This window comes from Convolutriloba macropyga, chromosome 5 (assembly GCF_964194025.1).
Source record: "Convolutriloba macropyga chromosome 5, txConMacr16.3, whole genome shotgun sequence".
Lineage (NCBI taxonomy): Eukaryota > Metazoa > Xenacoelomorpha > Acoela > Convolutidae > Convolutriloba > Convolutriloba macropyga.
Window position 1 is genome coordinate 24449126 of NC_134472.1, and position 27905 is coordinate 24477030.

Below are 27905 nucleotides of genomic sequence, written 5' to 3' on the forward strand. Positions count from 1 at the left end.
GCGCATTTAGACATGCCTAGTGGATCACGTCCACTCCTTTGTCAATTCCAACCCACTCCGTTGGACTTGATATGAAACAAGGAGGCTCTGTAATGTGCGATTGCACATAAGATTCCGACCCCGCTCATTCAAAATTTTAGCAAAAGTGTCTTCCAAATGAGGAGCAGAGAGAAAAATTCGAAAATTCATCTTCTTTAAAACAAATTGGTGTATGAACCAAAAGATAGCATCCAAAGCAAATAACTCATTGGAGTAAAAAAAAGATGCATTAGATTGATTAGATATGCCAATATAAAGAAAGCCAGTCAAGACGAACAACAAATTCAAACAACCACAACAAACAATAACTTCATCAAAAATTTAGGTCCATTTTAAAAAACAAAACTTAATAACAAAGCCAAAATAACATCAGATAAAACTGAAAATAAACAAATTATCTTGTAACTCACTAGAAATTTATGGGACCAGTCCATAATAAGTCTTGGTAAGAGTGAGACAAAGGAGAACAAAAACATTAAAAAAAATTTCCTTTAATTTTTTTGAAAACAATTAATTTCAAAGTAACCAAAACCATTAGAAATCAACTAAAATGTTCAATTTGTTTACGGTTACCAATGCTTCCATAGAAGGGCATTAAGACCTGTCGGTATTCATTTTTCTATGTGGATACGAAAAGAACAACAAATAGACAACAAACAAAAAATCAATTAAAACTGACCAGAAAACGTTTTTGATGACGTAAAGCTATATTTTGGTCCTCAAAATATCTTTGATTGCACCTTTGAACAGCGATAATAAAGCATGCGACCTCTCATTAATGAGACCAGACAACAAATAGACAAAAAAGAAGAAAAGGCAAAATTAAAAAGTCATTTAATAGGTTTAGTTTTTCGTCCAAGGGAAGCCATTGATACCTGCATTTATCCAGAAAGTGTCTTACGTCCTCAAAAAAAATCTCAATTATGACAAAAACTAAAAATTGATCTATTTTTTTGTGAAAATCCAATGTCGAAGTCAGTAAAACCATGACGATTTCTTTAAAAACATTAGATTTTTTGACACCAATCCGTTTTGTCACCTTCCCTTGATACCAATAATGTCTTAGTTAGCCTGTAATTGACGAGACTATGTAACAAATAGACGATAAAAGGAACAACAATTCGAAGTTAAAAAGTGTTTTTTCATTTTGGTAAACAATTGTTTTCAAATTCATGAAAGCCATCAGATATCTACTAATTTCAGGACATTGGCCCATTTATCCTTCCATGAAAAACCCATCAAACTTATTATTATTTTTATTGTTATACCGGAAATTTCTTAAAGAATTTCTATAAAGATAAAATATAAACAACAGTTAAATAGAAAATTAAAAAATCAATCAAATTCTTCGAGAAATTAGCGTCGAAGCCGTTAAAACCACAATCTATGCCTTTCAAAAATTTATGTTCAACTGTGCCTCAATTTGAACGCCAAAAATGTAAAGAAATGAACTCTCAGTAAGGTGATAATGTGTCAAAACGAGAGGAACAAAACGTGAAAAGTAGTCAAAACCTAAAAATGAAAAAAAATGTGAAATCTAGTAGTTTCAAAGCCAGAAAACCATAACTTATGGCGTAAAACCGCAATAGAGATTAAATTTTAAAGCAGTAGAAAGATGAAGCATTTTTTCTTTGCTGACACTAAGCTACAAGTTGACCAAATTAAGGTAAAATAGAGGCAAAGTTCAATAAGCCATTATTGATATAAAAATAAATCATTTTTAAAAGTCAAAACGACTATAAGCTTTCTATTATAAATTTAGATGAACTAATTGCGAGCTGGTCAGGAAGCCAAGCGGAGCACCACTACTGAGTTTTGATTTGAAATGTTCTCTTCTTTAATTAATATAAAAAAGGATCGAATAATTTTTTTTACAAAAGACCGACTGATTACAATCCGAATTTTTTTGGATTGTAACAATCCAAGATTTGTCTAAAACTAGCCCTTCTAATGCTGTTTGTTCGTTAGGGACAACTTTTTTATCAAATGTTATAGATATAAATAATTTTTCAGTTAAAAAATCATAAATAAACGCTCCTGTTTTGATAATCAACGACTAAAGTTAGCAAAAAATGGCAAAATTTCAACTAGAAAGCACTCTCAACGGAAATTGAAGAAAAAAGCCCCCTTTTGAGTCTGCAAAGATTGTGTTAGGGGTGTTTGGGTGTTTATTTCCGTTAAATTTAATCAAAGTGAACTAAAGAGGCTTATTTCGTGCTGTTTTTGATGAAAAAGTCTGAACTTTGAAATATTTAGCCCAAAATTTGCAACACATTTTAAAAGAATCAAGAAATTTTAGTAAAAATTAGCGTAAAATGTGAATAAAAGCGACGAAATTCACTCTACTTTTCTCAGAAGTTTAAACCTCAAAAACTCCCTGTAAAAAACGAAAACAAAAAAAAATCTTTTTAATTCCATATTCTACGCTGGACAAGATTTCTAATGATGCCAGTCTCAACTCTCTACGATTAAGATATCGATGGGCCAAAATTGTTTGACCAAAAAAGTCCATTTGAGTATATAGTTCCTCCCCCCTCAAGAGGGGTCGGAACAATTAGAAATAAGGACCACAAAATTCGTTTCTTTTATCCCAACGATGCTAAAGAAAAAAGTTTTAAAAAATGGCTGAAGAAAAGAAGAGCCAGCCTGGCATATCTATGCACCATTTTGAAAAAACTGTTTGAATTGAATTGACTTTTTGTAAAACAGCTTACGTAACTTTGGCGCTGGTGACATATTTTGCAAAACAGCTGACCTAATTAGCAGTGGTAAATATAGTTTCTACCAGGCCAATATTTTCGATTGAAGATGACAAATTCCACAAATAAAGCGGAGTGTGTCAGTCTCAGGCTTCACAGCCTTGGTCCTAGGCCGTGGGCATTGCAAAGCAAAAACAATTTGTTGGAGAAAAATGAACAATTATCACTTATTTTCAGAAAAATATAGTTTCGTCCTTCCCAGTGAACAAACCTACCTCCTAATAAAGATTGAGGGTGATAGATATTATTTCTAATGTATGATATTGGACAGTGTTTTCGAAAAATTCCAAAACCGCCTGACCAAAAACAAAAACAATCACACTTTAAATTTTGGGTACAACTGTATTTTCATTTGAAACAACCACATTTAAGGCCTTATAAAATTTGAGAGGTTTATCCCAGAAGAAATTTAATTTGAGAATAAAACATAGCAATAATATTTAGTTTGGAACAAAATAGTAGGATGTGACAAACAGGTCGGAATAATTTAATCTTAAACGAATTCAGCAGCAACTTCTGGCTGACTGCTAGTTGCATTGTTTTTATTACAGGAAAATCTACCTTTTAAGAATATGAGCAAACGGTACTATTTATCTGTGCTTTTGTGTTCTACGTTTTCTTTTTGAGTCAATAAAAAAAATCTTTTTAATTCCATATTCTACGCCTGACGAGCTTCCTAATGATACCTGTCTCAACTCCCTACGATGAATATATCAATCGGCCAAAATTATCTGAACAAAAAAACCCATTTGACTATGTACTGAATGAATACTGATAATTTAGATAGACCTAGATTCAAAAGTGGTCAGTTGTGAAACAGACTTGGAGCAAGCTGCAATAGATAAGGGAAAATTTCATCACTGCTCAAGAAATGGTTATCAGACTCTACTGTGATAAAGTCATTTTTATAGTTTTTAATTGGCGGTTACAACTCAATCCCCAGTGCTTAAATAAATTACAGAAGAATTCTGATTATGAAAGATCTTGTCTTTGAAGGCATTGAATAATCAAGGTCACTAATCGAATATATAGCTAGAACAGAGTCTGAATATTTTACAGGTTTCGCAGTTTCTTTTTAACAATTCTCTTGAACGAATTAGTTTTCGTGAACACACTAAGTAAAGTTAAAGTAAATTTAACCTTAACCCAGTCAAGGTAAAGTGTTGTTAAGGTAACTTTAAGGTATCGTCTACCTTAACTTTGCCTTAACTTTAAGGTAAAAATTTACCTTAAGTTTGTTGAGATAAAATTATCTTAAATTCCCTAAACTTTTTCTCTGAGCTTTGCCTTAATTTACCTGAAATGTTTTACCCTAACTTCCATTATTTTTAGAAAAAATATTTGAGCTTAGTTGAGGCAAAGTTAAGTGAATTTTACCTTACCGTTAAGGTAATGAATTAGGGTAAATTTAAGGCAAGTTACAGTAACGTTTAAGGTCTTTTTTAATTGTGGCGAGTCAAGTTATATTTTAAGGTAAATTTACCTTAACTTTATTTAGTGTGAAGGAGTAATTAATTTAGTTCCACGCCATTTTAAAAAAAAAGATATCGGTTTGAAGATCTGTTGTTCTGAACTGATAATTGTGTTTCTTTTGAACACATCCAACAAAGAATCAAAGAATATAGTGATTGCGCAAACCGCTCGCTTGACTGGCTATATCGTTTTTGTCTGCCTTTTTCACGCTTTTTCGACTCTTTTGTAGATTACGCATTAAAGATATCACTTCGCTTTTTGGAGTAATTTTATTCTAGACTTAATTATATCACAGAAATATCGTTTATATAAAATTAATTTACAGTTTATAAACCTTGATGGCATTTGAGAGACAAAAGAATCATGTTTTTTTGTCTAATTGTTTTATCAGCTGTTTAGATCACACAGCTTTGTGCGCGCAAAAGTGAAGAAAAACATCAAATAAATAATTAATGGTACATCCACACGTGATGACGTATAAATTATACTGTATACCGTTTGTTATTTAACAGTTCAATTTGTGTATTATTGTATTCTGTGTGCAGTTTGTCCACGCACAGACAATTTTATTCGCTCAAAATGATTCCAATAGCCAAGACGCAAATTAGAAGCTCAATCGCGTACACTTCAATTGTTCAGGTAGGAGTTGGTAACAATTTTTGGGGGGGGGGGGTGGAAAAATATTACAATAACAAAATCTTCTACTGATTAGAAGTGATTTTTAGCAATTTTTACTGGTTTTCTGTCAATGAAACGAGGTAATTACAATATCAGAACTAATATTGAGTTCAGCGACTTCTTAAAGTTAGAGAAATCATAGCAAAAGAATTCGTTTATCATTAACTCAACCGCAAAATCTGGTCGCAAAGGTGGAAAACTTTGCGCAACAATAGTTAAGCTATTACCACCGGTCAATTTAACCAGATTTTGCTGCGATGTCCAGTTTTTTGTAGCTACTATCAATTGCGATTTTGACTATTTATCTGACATTTAGGAACGCGCCGTTACAATTGACGAATCGTACACAAGACCTCGAAACAGAACAAATCATGACCACTCGCTATCAAACAAAGACCTGGAACATTTTTTCGAAGACCCGGACTTTGGACCAGATCGGAGATCGTTGACGTTCTCTGGTCACCCCGATTTTGAGAAGTACCTGAACAAGATTGTGTGGAAGAGACCATTTGAGATTAACCCCAATGCCAAGATGATCAAAGAAGGGATGTCGAGGTCCGATATTAGGCAACAGGTAAGCACAATTGGAAAGCATTAAAATGCGGAACTTGTCTTTAATCTTATATTAAGGGGGAGGGTTAATTTTTGGAATGAGTTAGAGTTTCAATTAACACCCCTAATCTTACATCTTTCTACACCTAAACCAAATAACCCTTGCTCTTATAGCGATCTGGTGGTCGGGAACAGAGCAAAGTTCATATTCACAAACTCAAAAATTATCTGAAACACGAATAGAGAATTAAGCGAAACTGTGAAAATTAAGGGGAATTTTGTGTGTCATTTTTAATAAAATTGATCCGTATTTTTTTCAACAGGCACTTGGCGACTGCTGGTTTGTGGCTGCCTGTTCCGCACTGGCCGACAACCGAAACCTCCTCAGCCGGGTTGTCACATGCCACAGCTCACCCCTCTCTGGCCCTCGCTACTCCGGATCCGCCCTTAAATTCCACTTCCACCAAAACGGGGAGTGGATTGAAGTCATAATAGACGACTACCTACCTGTGCGTGAATATGGTTCTGGAAGGTATCAGTTGATTTTCTCCAAGTCTACAGATGATGAGGAAATGTGGGTGAGTTTGTTCGAGAAGGCGTATGCAAAGCTGAAAGGGTGTTATGAGTCATTGGTGGGGGGCAACGCGACCTGTGCGTTGTCGGATCTCACAGGAGGAATCACAGAGTCATTAATGTGAGTAATTTTTCAGCAGTCAGTGCATCTTTTGGCCTTAATTCATCGTAGCAGTGACTTTTTCCTTTTTTCGTGTAATTATCAAGGAAAATTTTAGGCTCAAAAGTTTCAAACTTTCTCGTCTTTCTATTTTTTTTCTCCACGCCAACATGAGTTTTTGTGGCAACACACTTCTTACTTTTTGACCGAACTAGTGTTTTAGATTAGAAGACGAGGATGCGTCTAGTGTGTGGAAGTCTATCCGTGACGTCACAACCAATAACAGGTCATTCGCTACGGCCTCTTGCGGACGGCTCCTAGCAGACGGCGGACACACACCAATATCAGAGGTAGCAATTTTATTAACCCATCAATTGGTTTTCAGATCCAAGCAACCTCAGCTAATTAAGGGCGGGGGATGGAGTATGAATGTGCGTTTATTACAGGTACTGACCTGCTGAATCGAAAGTCTGGGAATTGTTACAACAAAATTTTGATAACAGGTTTTTCAAAGGATTTGGCAGTCGTGGACGCTTGGACATAAAACGCTAGAAAGTCTGATAAGATTCCCGTACCTAATTTTCAGAATAAATCAGTACTGAATCAGGATATTTTCAGAAACAATTCAGAACTGAGTTAAGAGTCTGTTCATGTCACAATTTGCTCTGATATTCTCTGATTCAGACTCTGAATCAGACTGTGAATCAGACTCGGATTTTTTTTGTCTCAATTAGATTAATTGCATAACTATATTCGTGATCCAAGCTAGGTTTTGCCATTGTTTTCGCTCTCAGGTCCTTAAAAAATTTAAATTCATACGATACCTGTAGAAACTGAAGAAATTTGTATAATAGGTTATCGGATATTTTCTAACGTCAAGTTAAAAGTAACTCTTCGAGATTTTCCAGTGTGCTCAGTGTGGGTGATACTCCTCCCTTTCCATTCCGGGTTGGGGACTGGAAATTAACTCTAGAAAAACTGGTATTAGCATGGTAAAAAGCAAGCTTGTACAGTTTTCCAAAACAAAAACAAGATGCATTAAGACGAGAAAAAACTAGGCAAAAAAAATAATAATAACTTAAATTTTGTCTGAAATTAACAATAAAACGCACAAACATCAATATTTCTTAAAGCCTTTTACAAAAACCCATTATAGAAAAAATTGGAATCTTTTATATAATGACAACTTTTTTTTTAACGTAGCCTCACCGAATCTTTTGCCGGTTCAAATTTCACAATGCACATACACTTGGTTCTCAAACAAAAAGGACGGAAGATTTCAGTAACTGACAGAACCACAAAACCTATTTTAAAACTGGTTATAGAGAAAATTGCAACTTCTTTAATTTAGGACATTTTTTTCCTCTGTAGCCCGTTTTGCTCTAACCGTCTCACTGATAAGTAATATATTTATTCCGACACGTTGGATTATGGACTTTCACAGGTGGAATACAAGTACATTGAAAACATAGCGGCAGCAATTGGCGTCAGATATAGATACGATAACGGTTCGATTTATAATAAAATAAATCAATTGAAACTAATCTACACACCGCTTTATCAGAGATTCATTTCAATCAAATTTAGTTTATATCAACTTTGGTGTGGAGACTGGCTAAGTAAAACCTTCTCCTAAATTAATATTATATCTAAGGTTGAAGTCGCCTCTACTCAGATATGAGCTGATTGCTTAGAGTCTGCCGAAATCAAAAGGTTTCCACCTTATATACGGGTAAGATTTCTGTAAAGATGATCGCATCAACTTTTTCAGCCGAAACGCACTGAATTGAAACAATCCTATCTTTCTTTTCGTCCCAAGCGAACTGGGATTTTGTTGGATCCATTTTGTCTTCTTATGTATCGTTGGTTTTTCGCAAAGTCTAATACAACTCTTGTTCTCCTCTCCTGTTGCTGTTGGAAGTGCCTGTTGCAAGCCATAACCCTCTAGAAGATGCTAAAAGCACAATGCTTCCTCAGCTGCTGCTGCCAGTCACTGATATTGTGCTTTTGACGAAGATGGATCAACTTTGGTGTGCTTCTTTACATCCCGGCTGAGTGCTCCGCCCTGTCCCTTGAGCTTGAAATTGTAGCCGGTTGTTGATTTTCTGTCGTTCAAATTACCTGAGCAGGCTGCATCACTTTACCAGCTCTAAATCATAACTAGCTTTTTATGTGAGTTATTTTTAGACTTAATGAACCTTGACTATAACGTGAGAGTGATGTTTCGCTTTAACAGCGTCGATTGGGCGGTACATTCATGTGTCTGGTTAAAATGCTGACTGTGAACATGATGTCTGGTCGCGTCTGTTTGGCCAAAAAAAAAATGATCCGACCAAGTTTCTGTAGAGATTTTAATAACGTCTTTATTATCATTCGGTGTTTGCCTGAAGTTTAAGTCAGCTGGAGTCCTCGAGATTTTGCATTGAACCCTTTGAAACCACTTAGGCATTGTTTCTATGTAGTGTTCATGGTCGACTGTCATATTGCCCTCTTCTTTCCGCATTATGAGGCAAGTGTTGTTTACATCTGTCTTTAAAGTGGTATGTTGTCTTGAGGGCCCTCTTGTCATCGGAGATCACTGCCGCGCTTCCTGATGCTACTATGATGCTACTTCACCCAGACCAAGATGAAGGTGTTACCATCTGTCTCTGCTCTCTCGAAATATCAGTTATCGTTCATAGTTTTGGTGATGTTTTGTCTCAGTAGGAAGTTCTTCAACTCATTGCACCCTTTGTTAGCAGCTGGACTCAACTCGTCAACAGATTTTCTTATATTAACATCTCTCCATCTGATCCTCGTTTTACAAAATCTGGTGTCTGCTCCAGATACACATCGTCATCCATTGATGAAGGCGCTGAAACCACCTTTAATCAAAGTGGTGCATCACGTAACCCTTTTTTGTAATTAGCTGACGTAGAATCTGAACATCTCTGGCCTCCATGTAGGCACAAAGTCTTTCTCCATCCTGTTAATGAATTAATCCAGTCCTTCCATTTCTTTGAAGTCATTTGCCAAATAACGTTTTTTGCATTTGTCTACTTGACCATTAGGTTCCAGTTTCAGCCTTTACCATTGACAGTCTTAGGTGACCCATAACTTAAAACGGCCATCATCCAAACGCATTAAAAGGTCACATATATATCCAAAAATTTGATCATTCTTTTAATGTCTATCTACATGAAACACCATTTTCGAGTGATTTTTGCACACGTTTTTGTTAGCATCGGAGAGATTGTCCAATGAAGTGTTTTTCAACGTGTTGGAATAAAACTGTCCAATAAAGTGATTTTCATCAACTTATTTGAATGACATTTTGCTATCTTAAAGTGATTTTCAACAATGATTCAAACTAACCGAAATTACTGTTGAGCCATACGATACAAACAAATTTTTGTCTGTCCTCCTCTTTTTTCCGTTTTTTTTTTGCATGAGGTTGCCTCAAGTCACTAACAATCTATCGAAAATTCAATGTGAAACTGAAGTTGTTCGTGTGAGACAAGTATTGTTTTGGGTCGATCTGATATAGAATTATTTTTATTATTTAATGTTTGCCAAACTTTTTTGTTTTGAGAAAAGTTCTTGAATAGTCCTCTTTGAAAAGCATTTTCAGGAGGTTTCAAGAGGCAAGGAAATTATCGACAACTGTTTCTTTCTTTTGGTTTCTTCATTTTGGTGCCTAAAAGAGTTTTTTTTCATAGCGTAAGTGAAAATAATTTCGTGGCGCATTTTTGAATTGCCAAGACTCTCGCGAATGATAAAATCGAAAGGGTAATCCAATGTACAAGTTCCTGAGCAGCGTATCGCCGTTGATTGCAATCAAATGTTGTGTGCAGGAAAAAAAAACAAAATGAAGTTTAACAAACTAATTATAACTTAACTATTTATTGATAATTTTTAAAATGTGATTTTTATTGAAATTGTTGCTTTCAAAGAACAGAAATTTTGTTTAAAAAATAATATGGCCTGGTTTCCCATTGCAGCAAACTAATCATAAAATAACTGGCCAACGAAATAAATCTTCAATGAATAACAATGAGCTGCGCATCTAGTGCGTTTTGCCATGCCTCGCGGGCCTTGGCCTTGCCTTAGCGGTTGGTGGGAATTGATATGAAACTATCGCAACCGACCAAATATCGCGACAGATATTCAAATTTTACATGGTTTGTTTCCGAAATCTACAAGCAGATCAAAGCTATTGGAGTAATTTTTTTTGAGAATGTTTTTAAACTGGCAGTTTCGATCAAACTGAGGGAGCTTCTTGCGCCAACATTTGAAAATTTTGGGGCAAAAATTCTAATAAGGGAGTTTTGTAGGAACCTACTAGAACTAGTTTCTAATAGAAGCTTTTTATTAAATATTTGAGCAGCTTTTTGTGACAGTTTCGCAACCATCTATTAACAATTGTAACGTATAACCGGTATTCATCAACATTTGGTACCATCAAAATTAAACTGGTATTCAAATGAAAAATGAAGTTCCCACTTTTAGCTCATTTTTCAGCTTTTATCAAGGAGCCCAATTAGAGTGGACCACTCAAAGTAGGGGCACTTGAAGTATGTTTTGTTGTGTTCTGACCAATTCACTGTACTTTTTGTGAGTGTTTCGGATGTAAGCGACTATATCCCGAAAAGCTATCCGCCTACTGTAATCAGAGTGCACAGCCAATGTTACTGAAATTAGGCTTTTTGCCTAAATTATTTCCAAGTATCCAAGTTTTACTAAGTTCCACACTTCTCTGTTAATACATGAGACCGAAACATAGGAAGCAAAATCAGGTTAGATTTAAGTTACCCTAATTCGTATAACTATTTTTCAAAAGTGAACAGGTGAAGCTAGAGTTTTGGTGGCTGAATTTTTACAGTTTTGTACAGCCTAGGTTTGTCAGCTTAGCAAGACTGAGATCCACAATAGTAAAATCAGCCGATTTGATTTTTTTTCTCTAGGCATACCGCTGCAAGTTTCTTTTCCAGGCATTGGACAACTGGTTGATCACAACTGGACATCATACAGAGAGATCAAATCAGAAATTTTCCTTGCAAGCTAATGAAACCTAACAAAAAGATCTACAGATTACTTTTTTGCTTAGTGCCTTGATTTAACAGCATATTTCATCTTATTCTCATCTATTTAGAAATTATATTTTTTTATGAATCCCAACAAAAGCGAACTTCGGGGTTTTCTGGAGAATGACGCAAGAGAGAAATTTAAGTTGAAATTACATAGGTTGAAATCTGTTTGATAAAAACCAAACTATTTTATTCTCCCCATGACGACAAATGCAATATAGCAAAGTAGCTATTTGCCTCTTTTTTCTAAGTATACAAGTTTTACTAGGTTCCATATTTCTCAGTTAATATTTGTGACCAAAACATAGGATTCAAATTTAGGTTAGATTTACGTTACCCTAATTCGTAAGACTATATTTCAAAAATGAACAGGTGAAGCTAGAGCTTTTGGGGATAGAATTTTCGCAGTTTGTTATAGCCTAGGTTTGACAGCTTAACATGACCCAGATCCACAATTGGAAAATCAGCCGATTTGATTTTTTTTCTGTGCGCAGACCGCTGCAGGTTTTTGGAGAATGACGCAAGAGAAAAATTTAAGTTGAAATTATATAGGTTGAAATCTATTTGAGAAATTTAGTCTCCCATAACGACGAATGCAAAGTAGGTAGGAACCCGCACTTGATTAAGTTCCCTTTAATTGTCATTACTGTAAATTAACAAAAATACGTTAAAATACTTCTAACATGTTCCGGCAGTTTTAACCAGTTCCCCTAAAAAATAACCGATAATTGGAGGAGTACTCAGAATGACGAATGTGCTTGCAATCAACATCTGCAATAGTAGACATTTTTCAAGTTGACAACGAAAAAAAAATTTCGACGGCCATCTATAATTGATGTTTTTATTTTTCATATAACGCTGTGTATGAATTTTTATTGACGAGGCCTTATGACGATACAAAAATTTTTATTAGTGCATGTTATACAGAGTGTTGTTAACGCAAGCTTGTGAAAGAAAGATAGTGACGAAAGATTCCTTGACTTTAGGATGAGGTCGGTCTTTTGGAGTCGCATGCTTATTCTGTCGTGAATTGTGTCAGCTTCTCTTGGAAAGGAGAGAAGGTCAAACTGGTCAGACTGCGTAACCCATGGGCTTCATTCGAATATAAAGGTCAGATAACCTTTTTGTGATATTGTAGTGTGGAGGGTTGCGAGTTTAGATTGAATTTATAATACGGTTCGAAACAGCTTCATCCCAGAAAATGGTACACCAACAAACAGAAAAGCAAAGCGTTGTATTATATTAGAAAGAAGCTATAAATATGCCATAAAACATGCAAGAAACGCGTTGAAAAATTCTAAGAAGTCTATTCAAAAGCTAAAAATCGCTGAGCTTCGAAAAATTTCGATTGAATTACACTGCGCATTTTAGCACATTCCAGTTGTTTCATAAAAAATGAAACAATTGGTCGTACAATTTTTCGCTGAAAATGTGCTTCTGTCACCAGTCGGCGATTCTTTATATTTTTGCAGCTAAGTGGAGCGACCGTGACCCAATATGGCGTGACTCTCACTTCGGCCCAATTGCCACAAAACTGGGTTTTAAAGCCAAGTCAGACGGGGAGTTCTTCATGGAGTTTTCCCACTTTCTATCCCTATTCAGAGGAGTCTCTATATGCACTGTGGAACCCAATTTTAGCCGCGAAGGCGAAGACGGGGCGGTTGGAGGACGAAGTTTCCAGGAATCAGTTAAGGTGCACAGGAAAATTTTCACTGTTATAACTGTCTTGAGGAAAATATGAACTCACTATTCTTAAGACTTTTCTTATCAAATGTCCCCTCCGACATGCAAATTCTTATAAGACAAATCGTCACTTCACAAATTTTTATATTCCTACAAGTTAATCATTCAAATTGCAAGTTCTTAAAAGTTAACCGTCCACTTTAACAAAAATTGTAGGTACTTTCTTCCAACTTTCTTCTTGCAAGCAAGACATGATGATTTGAATCCGTTGCCAATACTTGTTCACAGGAGTTCCACCTGAACGTACGGATCCCCTAGTGGACTTTTGACAAGAAACGTCATAAGAATAGTGAATTGATGTTACAAAACTCATAGAAGATCTGAAGTGAGCCTTCTAAAATTAATTAGGCTTGTCTAGCAATATCATGTCAAGTTGATTTGTAAATTCAAGATTCTGGCAACTTTTGAACTTTGAAGATTTTTAAACTCAGCTGGTGATATTATTGCACGAGCTTGACTAAACTTGTAAGTTTATGATTCAACAAGCAAATTTCTTGCAATATTTTGAATCATCTTGGATTTTATTCCAAAATTATGAATTAACATTCTGTATTGTTGCACAAAATTCTTGCAATATTTGAATCAAATTGCCATAATTGTGCAAGTTTAGAATAATCTGTAGAATTCGAAATAATTTTTATAGAAACATCTGGTAAAATTGTAGAAATTTTTCGATGATTTTGCAAAACTCTTGCAAGCTTTTTAATCGATGTGCAGCTTTTTCAATGATCTGTTAATATATTCGTTGATGTTTGGAATCCATTCCTTGCCGTTGTCTTTTAACAGGGCGAATGGGTTGATGGTGTGAATGCTGGTGGGTGCATGAATTTCCGAGATTCATCTTTCCCAATCAACCCTCAGTTCTATCTCCAGTCACGTAAATGTCACGAAGAGAACGAAGAAACTTTCCATCCAGCTTCCTATTCTTGCCTCAGTGAGTAAATGTTGCATGTTGATACAAAAATATTCACCGCAAGATCTGAAACCACAACTTTCGTAGCAACAATCTAATTGCAGTCAAAGGGATTAAGGGAAAAATAGGAACTAATTCATTAATACGAAGTGGATTTTGTTGACAGAGTGGAGGAATTTTGATTCAATTATGATTTTTAAGTTCTGCTTCAGCTGGTAAAGGTTGTTTGACGTATCAACATTTTTTCCGACTATTTGAACCAATTTTCAAGCATGTGCTGTAGTTTTTGGGTCATTTTAATTTTTTGTTTTTTTTGTTATTTTTTCAGAAAAAAACCTTAAGAACCTTGTAATAGCTGTATTTTAAGATTGTCGCAATAATCTGTTTCTCAAAAATCAGAACGCAGCCTGATTTTTATCTAATTTTGGAAATCATTATCTTTGTCGAGTTAAAACTTTTTTGAGAAAAGCAGTGAACCTAAGAAATCTGTTAAACGTATTACCAATTGTAGGGATGAAGTGATGAATTTTTATCCAGAGCTGACGTTCGTTTTTAATTCTATATTTTGTAATTTTTTGTGAGCTGAGAGGACTTGTTTTTTTAAATATAGTTTAGAAAAATTTCTTAATTAAAAACTGCACAAAAAACAAAACTTAATTTTTGTTGAGATTGCTTGCCCATCAAGATCGATATAACTATACGTCATTTTTTCATCAGCTACAAAATACTTTTTCTTTAATATTTTACAATTCAGGAGCAGAGAAACGTTTCATAGAAAGAAAACAATCTGAATTGTGTTAGATATCTTGACAAAAATGTGCACATGACATGAAAAAGAGCTGACAAATGAGAATAATTGTTTTTTTTTGTATATAAAGAACATTTAAAAACATTTCCTAAGAAAAAAAATATAATACATCCGTCAGTTCCGGCTTAAAATAATAAATGCCAAAATTATGTCAAAATTAATAAATATCTTTGGCTGCGTTAATGTCATTTCTTTGCAGCGTTCGTGAAAAACGTGAATATGGTATAAAGGTTACCTCTTTTTTAAACGATGAGAACATTAAACTGTTTTTGGGAATAATTCATCAGATGCGTGCAGGTTGGAGATGTACTTGTGCTGATTATTGGTACTCAATTCAAATTTCACATCAAAAATTATTCGTTTAAGCCGGAAATTACAAGATAAAAAGGTGACTGCATTTTACAGTAACACTAACAAGTAGCTGTATTTTACTTCAAAATATTTGTCATATCAGCTACTACACTATAATAAAAAAATTTCTTTGGGATCGTACACTACATTACTCCTTGTTTCAGAAAGATCAGCGAAATTAGGAACAAAGTGATGCTTTTTAGAAAAACAGATCCGTTTAATCAATCGTTTTGCGTCTGCCGCAAATTCTTTATAGAATTTTATACCATAAAATTTAATAGAAATCAAAAACGAGTCGATGACTTAATATGTAACAGCCCTACCCGATTTCTTCTAAGGTCATATTCAATTTTAAGTTGTTAATTTGTTAACTTTTAGACGCCTTCCCGCTCTAATTTTTTATTTTCGTGCCACTTGACTGTATTGCATTTATCTTCTCTATCAAAGTTTGACATGCCATTTATTTAGTTGCTTTGCGTGCTTCAGAAGTTGTTTGTTTTAAGTACCGTTGGTCCTATTCTTTTGCCTATAAATACATAGAATTTTCCTGCTTGAATTGAAGAGAGTTGAGTTCTTTCTAAGCAATTTATTGCTTACTAAATCTATCTAGCTTTTTTCAATCTTATCAAATTTACTTTGATTCCGAAAGCAACCATAGAGTTCAGACATAAGTTAAGGTTAATCAATTAAAAGTTTATACAATTTAAAACAACCCAAAACGCTAATCCTGCATTCGCTTCGTGATTCAATTTTGATAGCAGCATACCGGTTTTTTTTTTATAGATACAATAAAAACAAATAAAAATACAAATAAACAAATAAAAAACAAATAGAGTAGATTTTTTTTGTCAAAACTGTCTGATCATTGATTTGATATTAGATTTTTCACTTATACAATGTCTTGGTCAAATGCTACATGGATAAAATCTAGTGAGCAAAATATCATTTGAAAATCATTTTTAAAGCGCTAACTTGATAAAAACTAACCATGTTTAATATGTTTAACCATGTTTCATTTTTATGTTTTTTTTGTTTTTTGTAAGGTTGCACATTGCAAGTTAAAGAAGCAATTGATTCGTGATAAGACCAGCCGATTGCAAAATGACCTTTGATTACACTCAACTCAAACGATAGTCACGTCAAGCAAAACCACGCACCACATTGATGACGAAAGAGTCGTAACGTTTCCGCATTGATGTCATCTAATTGGTAGTCAATTTATGTACAGACTTATCTAGACAGAAACCTTCATCTAGTGAGAGCTTTGATCCTGCGGTTTTTACCATTCAAACTTAAAACTAAATTTTGAACTAATATGAAGCCGAAAGCCCTATGACCTAATCTAAATCCTGGACTACTGCTACAATGGATATCGGTTGTTTCCATGTTTTATAGTATCTCTTCTGCAGTTCCACCCTCCGTCTCCCACCCACAAGATCCAGTTGGAACACATTGGTCTATACGTCTACGAGTTGAAGAAGCCCAAGGAGTCTAGGAGGAAACTGCCTCTCAAACACTTCCAGTACAACCCAATCTATGCCAGAAACAAAATATTCACCAACTTCCAGGTAAACCACGTTGATGATTGCTTGGGGTCACAGGGTTTAAAATTGTTCAAGTTTTAAATTACATGCCGCCTCGAGGTCTGTTTTAATTGGCATTTGTGAATACTTTTAAGCGTGTAAAATTACGGAGAAGTACGAGCATTTCATATTTTGAAAAACTTTGAGTTTTCAAACAATTTTGAGAGTGGGTTTCAGGTAGGATTTTACGCTTCATTTTGGCTGCCATTGACCGGCAGTTATTTCCAAATAAGGGAATTGAGAATATTCCTCTCATGTATTAAGCAAGGAAAATCCGAGCGATGAGATTGAGTCAAATAGGAGGTAATTGAGATTTTATTTGGTGCAAGTGTATAGCTGATGAATACAGTCTATCGGAAATTTTATTCAACTCATCGAGATGTATAGTAAGTCTATATATAGCCAACTGTATGGGAAGACATCAAGGCGAAAAAGCACATCTAAATGGCCCGGCAAATCTAGCTGTATTGGCTAGCAGGTATTTTGTCTGAGCCGATTTTCGGCTCAGATTGGTCACCGATACGTTTTCGAAACATAAAAATATTACGCCTAAAAAGAGCGCAATCGATTTAGTATATTAGTAGGCTCAAAGAAAATTATGTTAAACGAACTTTTTCTGAGCCTTCTATGTACATTAGAAGAGATTTTGTGTGCATTTAAATGGCTAAGAAATATGACGTAATTTTTCCCGCTTTCAATTTAAATAGCGCATTTAATAAGCGTTGCTCATTTACGCGGTAACATCCTCCGGCCCGGAAGAAAATGTTGGGAGGATCGGTACAAACCTAATGAATGGGCGGACGAGCGATCCGGACGACGTGCTTACGACGGCGGAGCGGGCGATGCTATCGGAACCGTAACGGAGTTCTTGGATCCGAGCAGTCGGATATTAATCCCTAGGGTTGCTTTCTTCAACGATCCAAACTAAATCACCAACCTTCAGGTGCTGCTCGGCAGGCGCCTGCCACTTAGATCTACGGTTCAGCGCAGGTACATACTCCTTAAGCCAACGTGCCCAAATTGAATTGGCGTAGGAATGTGCTCGGGCGTACCGCTTACGATGCTCGAACTCGTCGACGCCAACGATAGACGGAATTCTGGTTGCTTGGTTACCGAGTAGAAAATGATTAGGTGTTATTGCGCCTAGGTCGGACGGGTCGGCGCTTACAGGCGTTAAGGGACGTGAGTTTAGTGCGTGTTCGACCAGACAAAAAGTAGTGTTCAACACCTCATCTGTGCGGCGACGCGTACCGATGATAGTGTACAGTACTCTTTTAAAACTACGAACTACCAGATGCCACCTTGGTTTGACGCACTTGGTGGATTGAACCTCCACTTAATGCCCTTATGTGCAATGTTAAGCGTATTCCATTTTTCCAAACGTTCACGGAGCCCTTTCTCCGCTCCAATGAAGTTCGTACCATTATCCGACCAAATCATAGCAGGAGTACCCCGACGGGAGACGAATCGCTCCACTCCCATTACACAGGAACTAGTGTCCATGGACGGGACGACTTCAACATGAACAGCACGAGTAGCGAGACAAGTGAAGAGAGATCCCCACCTCTTCTCGGTAGTCCGACGAACTGTGACGTAGACTGGGCCGAAATAGCCAACCCCGGTGTTGGTAAAGGGAGGAGACTGGTATGCGAGTCTCTGCTTTGGGAGGTCTGCCATGATAGGTTGAATGGTTGCTGCACGGAACTTTCTGCGCAAGACGCAGATTGATTTGATGGAACGCAGTGTGGAACGTAGTTTTAGGATGGCATAACGTTCCTGTACCTTTGACCTTAAGTAATCGATGCACTGATGATGGTTCTTCAAATGAGTATGCCGCAGAAACAGTTTAACAAAATTATGACGCGCATCCAGCACGATAGGATGCTTAGTGTCAAAATCAATTTACACTAGCCGTCGGAGTCGACCAGAAGAACGGATGAGACCATGAGGTCCAATAAACGGAGTAAACTGAGCAATGCGGCTGCTCTTATTAACGGATTTGTTGTCAAGAAGGTCCTTTCTTTCAGTATTAAAGGACTATTCTTGAACCGGGTACTGGAGATGACGCTCGGCTTCGTGAAACTCAACAGGCTCTGCTATGCTGCCGTCTACGGTGCGGTAACTGTCATGAGATGGTAAAAGACGGAGCAAATTTGCTGTGACACGTAGGAGTTTTTGATAAGAACTGAACTTATCAAACAGGATTAGATTAAGGCTTGGTTCCTTAGGGGGCTTGGTTACGGATGCTGCTAAAGATGAGATGGAGTCATCATCTTGTTCCTTGGTTACAACGCCGAGCTTGATGTTATCAACGACGTCAGTATTTGGCACAAAAGGGAATTGCTTAGTTCTCAAGAAGTCAGGACCCCATACCCAGCTACTTGATTGCAAAACTTCAACGGACATGCCACGCGCGCCAGCATCTGCCGGATTATAACAAGTGGCGACGTGGTTCCAATGTTCAACGCTGGTGTTCTCAAGGATTTCACTAACACGATTTGCAATGAAGATGGGGTGTTTGTTTAATGAGTTAATCCACTGCAAGACGATGGTACTATCTGTCCACATAAAGACTTTATCCACAGTAACCGTTAATGCTCGACAGAATTCCCTTTTCAAACGGGCTGCGAGGAGAGCGGCTTGTAATTCCAACTTAGGAACTGTCATTACCTTCATAGGTGCAACACGGGCCTTGCCCAAGACAAACGCCAGCTCTGTTATAATCTCCCCGGTGTTGCAAGCTACTTGAGCCCTAAGAAAACCTACTGCACTGAAAACGTCTTGCGAGCTATCACCAAACATGTGGAGTTGAAGATGTTGGAATTGACACGCCATTGACACGCCAAATGTCTTTCAAAATTAACCGAGCACCAACAGTAAACGGTGCGACAAGACCAATTGGTCGTAGACCTTTGACACAAGACTTAGGACCAAGCGGTGTGTTAACTTTTTGTGGTGGTGCTGTTAGTACCCCTACTCACAACCAGAGTATCGTTGTTGTGATCCCACTTAAGCCCAAGCAAGGGCATTGATTCCTCCTTGGATGAAACGATGACCTTCAGTTCAGTGGATTGAGCAGACCCACCAATTTGGTCAGCCAGATCTGGTATATTGCTTACAAACTTAGTAAGCTTGAACCCACCTAGATGGAGAAGATGTACCAATTCCTTCGACCTAATGAGGGCCCTCTCGATTCCACTGAGTCTAAGTAATCGTCCATGTAGATGTTCTCAAGGACGGCTTTCGCAGCTTCTGGGTACTGTTTAGCATTATCACTTGCCGAGCGTTGAAGTGCGTAGTTTGCGCAGGTGGGCAAATCTTTTGCCCCAAAGATGTGGCGTGTATACTTGTGTACCACAACATTTGATGTGGGGTTCTCCCGCCACAAAAAGCGCAATGATGGCTGATCACATGGTAACACTCCAACTTTGAGGAACATTCCCTCAGTGTCGGCGGATACGGCAAATGGATGTTGTCTGAACCGTAGGAGTACATAGATTAGGTTTTGCAGTAAGTAAGGTCCGGTGAGTAATGACTTTTTAAGAGATGCGCCGTGAAATTTAACTGCTCCGTTTAGTACCCTACGGGCCTTGCCCAGCGTGATCGGGTTAACAACCGGATGGTGTGGTAGGTACCACTCTCGTTCCGAGCGACTTTCCACCTTATGAGCATCTTTGAGCCTTACTACGTAGCACTTGTCTAAGTCCTCTTTGATGGTATTCGAGTACTTTTCCCTTAAAGTCTGATCTTTCGTTAGCCGCTTTTCCAAAGTTTTTAATTGATCCAGCGCTGAGAAATAATTGTTGGGCAGTTCGATGTTAACTTCAGCCCATAGCATTCCTACATCGTACTTTTTCCCATTATGCAGGGTGGTGTTTTCAAGAATATCATGCGCACGCGCATCTGACGCGGATCGTGGGTCTACTTGCTTAAGTGCGCCGTACGACTCCATGTCGTACCAAAATTTTACCTGTCTAGCGAATTCAAAATCTTGCTCCATATTTGCTTTAAAACAAGTCGAGACTAAACCTGAACACGACGGTAGAGGGCCGCTTAGAACCCAACCTATGGGTAAGCGAACAGCGAAGGGCGAGCACTTCTAGTCGGCAGTGATGTACTCTAACGGGCGGATGGCATGATACACATCCTGTCCAAGTATCATCTCAATGTTTCCATAGCAATCTGTAACTGGTTCTAGAACTGCTAGGTGCGGGTATGTTTCCTGAATTGCTTTAATGTTGATGACATCGGCACCTACATTCAAATCTTCCTTTATGTAAGGGTTTATTTTAAATGGTTCAAATGCTTGGTTGTCGATTGGTGTTACAATTAGTTCAACTAACTTAGTGTCTACAACCTCCTCGGTTTTTATACCCTTGACTGTTAGTTTCAATGCTGTACTGTGCAAATTAAGTCTATTTGCAAGATCATTGGACACCCAAGAGTTACTGCAAGCGGTATCGCACAAAACAAAAGCCGTGGTATCTTTACCAGAAGAGCTCCTCAACTGCAATTCAGTCACCTGAAGGAGGTTTTTCACATTACTCACAGATGACAAAGTAGTGGTCATACTCGATGATTGGACACTAGAAAGTTTACTTTGATTTGCGCCAGCACTAGAATTACTATTGTTGTTTGAAGGGGATTTTGATGGATAAAACCTCTCAGCTCCATGAAGGAGTGTATTATGGGAGCTGTTGCAACCGTCCTTCCTGCATTTCCTGGGATTTGGGCATTGCCTAAACACATGCTTTTCTCTCAAACATGAGAAACAGAGTTTTGCTTCCGCCACTACCTTTGCTCGCTGAGTGGGAGACTTTTCTTTAAATACCCTACTCTCCCAGATGCGGTGGTTACCTTTACACACAATGCAGCGAGGGGTTGGAGGTGTTGCCGATGTTGAGGCTGGTCTCTGTGCGCCCTTAGATTGCGTATTAGCAGCAAAAGTTCTTGAGGCAACTATGGTCTTTACTACTGAGTTGGTGTTATCCTCAGTTCTTGCCTTTGATGAAGTTTGTTTCATTAAGTCGTGTGCCTTGGCCTTCTCCTTCAACAATCGTTGAAGTCAAGAAGTGTTGGCTTAACCCAATGTTTCTTCACTGTGAAGAGTGACAAAGACTCTTTTAGATTGGGCGGCAACTTTTGCACAAACGTGTTAAGAAATGAGGCGCTCTTAAGGTCCGAATCATATGAGAGTGATTTAAAGACCCCAACAAGACTTGAAATTAGTGCAGAATATTTTATGATGTTATCACTATTGTGCGTCTTTAGTGGAGGAAAAGAGCTGAGTTTGTCTAAGTGTGCACTGACTACTGCCTGTGGTTGGCCAAATTTACGTTTGAGTGTCTTAAGTGCGTCCTTATACATTACACCACAGTATGCGAACTCAGCCATGGCGGTTTTAGCTTTTCCAGTTACAAGAGTTTTTAAGTATGTTAACTTGACATCATGAGTCAAGGACTGTGCGTCTATGGCGCTATTAAATTGTCCGAACCATTCGTGCCACTTCAGGGGATCACCATTGTACTGTGACAACTTCCACTCGGGCAGTGGATCGTTCTTCTTACAAGTAGTTGCGTCCGCCAACTGATTTATCAAATTCGCAGAGTCCAAAGAAGGAGCCGAACGTGTGGGATGCGGCGTGCCACCCCAACACAACGGGTTCGGAACAGCAACTCCATACGTTGGCGGAATGATTGGAGTGACAAAGGTTGGGGCGGTACCTGTGGAAGAACTAAATGGATTCGTTTGCATGAAGTCTGATGTTACATAACTTTGAGCGCCTGCTGCTGCTTGTACATGAGAGGAGCGGAGCGATGTAGTGATATGAGGGTTGATTAACGGGGCCGGTTGTACGGTGTATAAGTTTGCAGATGTACGTACAAGTGGTACTGCATTAGATGGGACTGCTGCCGGAAAACGCCAGACATTTGGATCCGGAGGAGCAGGACGTGCGTGGGTTATAGGGACAAAATTTTGGGGCTGAAAACTCTTCAGTGGGGGTGGTGGATGAATTAATTGAGGTACAAAAACGTTTGCGGAGGAAATGAACGGTGCAGGCGGAGAATGGGGTAACAGATTGACATTATTCGCCACGAGGTTAGTGGCGTGTAGTGGGAGTGCTTGTGGCGGCGAAGGAGGAAAGCGGAATGCTGGTGGGATTAACGGGAAATGCGGTGGTGCGTGGTTTAGAACTGCGGATGGAGAGGCTGGTACATTTATGTGTGCTTGTTGCGGATTAAGTGCTAGCAGAGCATTAACGAGTGTATTTAAAGGTGGTGAACGCGGAGGGCTGACTAATTTCAACTGTCCCGGCATGCTCGACCTGCGAGGGAATTGATGATCTTACTGTAAACCATCGAAGTGCATTGTTGCTTGAGACAGTTGTCGGGCTGTGGTTGCAGCGTTTAGTTGAGTTGGCCTGCCAAAGTTTATTGGTGGTCATGGAGGCGTATATTGAGGCTATCGGGGCTCTTGCATGATGTTGTTTGCAACATGTGCATCATTGGTTACATTGGTTCTACTACTTGGTTCTTGCGGCTCATGGACAGGGAGGTTGATGTTGGCCTCAACTTGACCGTGTGTATTGAGATTGAAGTGTGAGTTTGGAAGTTGAGCTGAAGAAGGTCGTTGGACAATTGCTTGGTTGGACTGTGCAAGGGAACCAGAAATGTGCAAACTCGGTTCATTCGCAACATCAGCCATGTTCCGGGACGGTGACGAAATAACCCAATCTTGAACAAGTTTCTTGCTCTTGACTAAACTTCTTTCCGTAAAGAGCCCACTCATTTTATTTTGCCTGTACCAGACCCGTCTGCTGATGATTTTGTCATCAACTCAATTTCCTCAAGGGCTACGGCAGCTACTTTCTTTCGATGATCCTCCTCAAGCTGCTCAATTTCTAATTCTTGCAATTTCGTTTGTTTTTCAATTTCAAGACGCTGTCTAGCAATGCGCAGCTTTGCCTCATGTTGTTTCTCGAGTTCCTGTCTTTTAAGTTTTGATAGTTCTAAGTCTCGTTGACGCTGACTTGATCTTTTCTGTCTCTTTGTTGTGGACCGAATTGATATACTCTCGAGCAGCAGCAATGAACTCATCAGTTTTCTTTGTTACAGTCTCTAACCATTTTTCAAGGTTCTTACAGGCAGCATCGTGATCTTCAGTCTTATGTGCCAGATCAATGAGCTCTTAATTCGTATCAACTACTCTAGTAAAAGCATCCTTGCACTTCTCAATCAGACGTTCGATCTTAACTTTCCTGTCTTGCTTATCAACAAAATTGTTAATTTCACCATAGATGTTTTTAAGTTCAGCCTCTAATTTTGCCCTCGCACTAAAAAGTTTGTTAAATTTGTCCTGCAATTTTGCCATGACCTTATGAAAACAGGAACCAAAAGTTTAATTTGGTACTAATACAAAAGTACACATACACATACAACAGCACAACGCAAATGGGTTGAAACGAACCCTAGTGTGGCGGTTTGCCTAGCAAACAGCCAAAGAGCAAAGATGTTCGTCGAGTACAATAGTACCCGGCGAAAGAAAGAAAGAACAGTGAGCGCAGAAAGAACGGTAGACGGGACGGACGGAGAGAGACGCCGAACGAGTAACGCACGACGCAACGGAAACCGGACTGACAAACAAACGGGAACGTCGGGTGAACAGCGCGCGACGAAGCGGGAAAATGGCACGGGAAAGGCGGAAATGTCGGGCGGACGGCGCGCGACGAAACGGGAAAACGGTACGGACGAGAAGGAAACATTGCGCGGGTAGCGCGCGACGGGACGGGAAGCCGGAAATTTACTAGCCGTAACTCCAGAACAAGCTTAATTCACACCCTAGCAAACTATCCTGCCCAGACAACAAAATTGCATTTTAACAAAATTAATCAAGCTACAACAAATTGCTAGCAAACAAGTGTGGTGAAAGTCACGAAACAAACCAGCCGTAACTCCAGAATGAACTTAAGTCACAACCTAGCAAGCAATGAGACTAAACAACCAACCAGCATACTAGCAGAAAAAATTTACTACATCAAACTCAACATACTACATCATACAACAGATAAACGGGGAATAGAAAAAAATACGGCGACACGGAAACAAAAGGACGGAAACTGAAAAATGAAACCAGATAACCTGCGGAAAACAGACGGTAGTGAATAACTCAAAAGACGGGGAGAGCGAAACGTTTAGTAAAGCGCTATTGGAGAGAACCAACCACAAACTAACCCGTAACTCGTGAGTAAACTAAGTCACACCGCCAGTCAGCGGGTAGACTCCCACAAGGACGCAAGACTAAGCGACATTCAGGTTATCAAAGGCTTGAGTGAGTTTCGCCTCCTCGAACGCCTGACGGGTGTGAAGCGTTTTACGACGGCGCCTAGAGAGCTTTTTCGGTAAGGAGCGTGTTATCAAGGACCGGAGGTTGTTCTTATGGGCTAACACTACAGTGAGTGTTTTCAGCTCAAGCGCAGGCCTTTGGTGTAATGCTCTGTACTCTTTAAGTAAACTAGGATCTTTCTGTTTACGTCTTTCACTATGTGGATGTTAACTAGAGTACTACGCTTGAGCTGATCGTAAATATAAGGAGTTCCCTCTCTGGGGCAATTCCTATAGCTTCTATGCGCTCCTGATACTCTTCAAGCACTGCGATAAGCTGCGAAGGTGTTAAAGGCTTATTGTTGTTACTGCGATGACGGGACAATGAATTGTTCACCACATCATGCCATAAAAGTAGCCTCTTTTTATCAGGGAAGAAATGACTCAATTGGAACTGAGCAGTTTTTCGTACTTTCACCGCGTTAGGATTGAAACTCAGACCCGGTAATGCGTAAATTCCTTTTTTATAATGGTCTTGTAACGCTTGAAGCGAAGTTTTTATGGCGTGATGCAGTGAACTTGCAGCTAATATGAAAACCATATAATGTTTTTACAACATAACTGATGTGAGCTTTGCTCAAACTCCGAACCTTGATGTTAAATGCACAATTGTCAAGACTTTCCAAGAACGAATGCTTATTTGGAAAAAAAAACTTGAGTTTTTTTTTCCAAATTTGAAAAACTTGACCAAATTGTTCTTTTTTTCCTCTTAAATTGACAGTTTTATGCAATTACTGCATCCCGGATTAATAACCTTTTTCTATAAATTTCTAAGAAATTTTCTCACAATTGGTCAAACTTTTCAAACTTTTTTTTTGCTTCGCGAGGTATAAGGCGTATACAGCCTTTTTGCAATTCAATTGGAGATACCAATACGAACTACTCTAATTGTTCAAATATCGGCCAAATTTTTTCAAACGTGACGGTTTTTTTTGACAAAAAACAAATATGGGGTAGGTTATCGGCGACGAGTGGTAAATGATAATACCAGATTATAGGGAATGAAACCGAATAAAAATTGAGGGTGGTTGCCAGATTTGCCGGTTTAATAAATTTAGAGCGACAGAAAAATATAGTGAGTTCAGTTGAGTCTTACAATTTTTGAAGCTTTGATTATCTCCTTATAACGTCTCCTCTAGATTGCTTCGTTTTGATCGTGTCTGTCGTGTTTGTAATTTCTGGGCATTTACACAATTTTCAATGACGACAATATTGTAGCCCAAATTGAATAGTTCCAGCACGGTGTGAGATCCTATGAAACCAGCACCCCCAGTCACTAGTATTGTATTGGAATCTGTTGATGTCCCATTTTGTGGTTTCCTTTAGAGGCAACATGATGGTAGCCATTGGATAAAGGCACATTTCCAGACATAGTACAGTAAAATTAACGTCAAGTGATGATAATTTACAGTAAATAATGAAGACAGGCAAAGTAAATATAATCGAAATCGGTGCAGTTAATCTAAGTCACGTTTCTCATAGTTGAATTCACGAGCGGTAACGTTTAATTGGCTAAAGACAAAAAAAATCCCCCCCGTCGATAATCGCCATGAGTAGTCTGAACAGAAGAAATTTCTATTAGAAGAGATTTTGTGTGCATTTAAATGGCTAAAAATATGACGTAATCTTTTCTCGCTTTCAATTTAAATGGCACATTTAATAAGCGCTGCTCATTTACGCGGTAACAAAGTGAGTGCGCTGCAATTTTTCAAAAATAAGAACGCTCTCATTTTTGCAGGTCTGTGTTAGTAGGTATCAAAATTTCTAATTTTGTAGGCCTGGGGGCCTTACCTGGGTCGAGGTGATAAAAATTATTCAAATAAAGAGAATTGAGGTAAATGCGGTGAGTGTTTGTAAGAATTGCAGTTTTTAGCATTGAATTCGTTCAACGGCGTGACGATAAAATATCACCCCTGAAAGCAGCAGATGTTCACTAGATCACTGTCAATATTCCTGCTGATTATCTGCAAGATTAGAGGTAATTTCAATGTTCAATTTTTGTACAACTTTGGTGTTAATTTTTTTTCACCTGTGATTTTTTTTAATCATTTAAGCATCACAAATCTGATCACATTTTTTTTAAAATTCTGCTCAGTTTCCGAGCATTTAAATTTTTTTCACGACACCTGGCATTGCAATGTTCGATTCACTTCAATTCTTGATTATCTATTTTTGCCAACCATTTTTTGAAATGGTTCACCTACGATCATTTGAGACTATTGTTTGTCACATCAATGAGACTATTGAGATAATTTTTGATAAAACTCCAATTTAAATTTTGTTTATTAGGCGTCTTGGTAACAAAATGCGCATGCGAAACATATTAATCTTTGCAGACAAACTCATTTCTTCTTGATTTTATTCCTTTATGAATTTAGTTCTACTAACGTTAACGTATAGGAGTACAGACTTTGGGGAATGAATTTTGATATTTACAACCCAAAATCGGCGACAAAACGTTTTGGGTAAAAATTTTGCGGGGTAAAACGACCGATAGATGGGCGAAAAGATATGGTGTTACGGTATGCGGGGTTAAATAAATATGTGTGAAAACAAGCAGAATTCACTTTATTCTAGACTGTGTTTTAGGAAACAGTTGTCCGTATGGAGATGAGGAGAGATCGTTCTTACGTCATCATTCCCTGCACTTTTCAGCCGGGAAAAAATTCACAATTCCTTCTGCGAGTTTACTCGAATACACCTATTTCATTGACTGAACTGAAATGAGCGAGATATTATATGAAGCTAATAACTGTCCATCAAATTGTTTCTTTATGTGGTAATGTTGTGAAATATTGATGTATTTTATTTGTGTATATGAACTGTTTAATTTTAATTCTTTTTTTCTGTTTATTTTCAGTTTAGTTTTGCTTTCTAATTTTACTA

The 27905-nt window shown here is 38.0% G+C and overlaps 1 protein-coding gene across 1 annotated transcript; it reads left to right on the forward strand.

Annotated features, from left to right (window-relative positions):
- The first annotated feature begins 4804 nt into the window (after positions 1 to 4804).
- Positions 4805 to 27897, forward strand: LOC142339894 (calpain-3-like). Its single transcript, XM_075390226.1, has 9 exons — positions 4805 to 4910; positions 5266 to 5523; positions 5825 to 6195; positions 6398 to 6524; positions 12227 to 12350; positions 12713 to 12933; positions 13770 to 13917; positions 16451 to 16623; positions 27609 to 27897. The coding sequence occupies exons 1-9, from the start codon at positions 4851 to 4853 to the stop codon at positions 27744 to 27746; spliced, it is 1620 nt and encodes a 539-aa protein (XP_075246341.1). The 5' UTR covers positions 4805 to 4850; the 3' UTR covers positions 27747 to 27897.
- The last annotated feature ends 8 nt before the right edge of the window (positions 27898 to 27905 follow it).

Bases quoted from the DNA above. Each gene is read 5' to 3' on its own strand.
- LOC142339894 (XM_075390226.1), top strand. From the start codon at position 4,851: ATGATTCCAATAGCCAAGACGCAAATTAGAAGCTCAATCGCGTACACT. The intron at 4,911-5,265 runs GTAGGAGTTGGT...TCTGACATTTAG, and splicing joins CGTACACTTCAATTGTTCAG to GAACGCGCCGTTACAATTGA. The intron at 12,934-13,769 runs GTGCACAGGAAA...GTCTTTTAACAG, and splicing joins GTTTCCAGGAATCAGTTAAG to GGCGAATGGGTTGATGGTGT.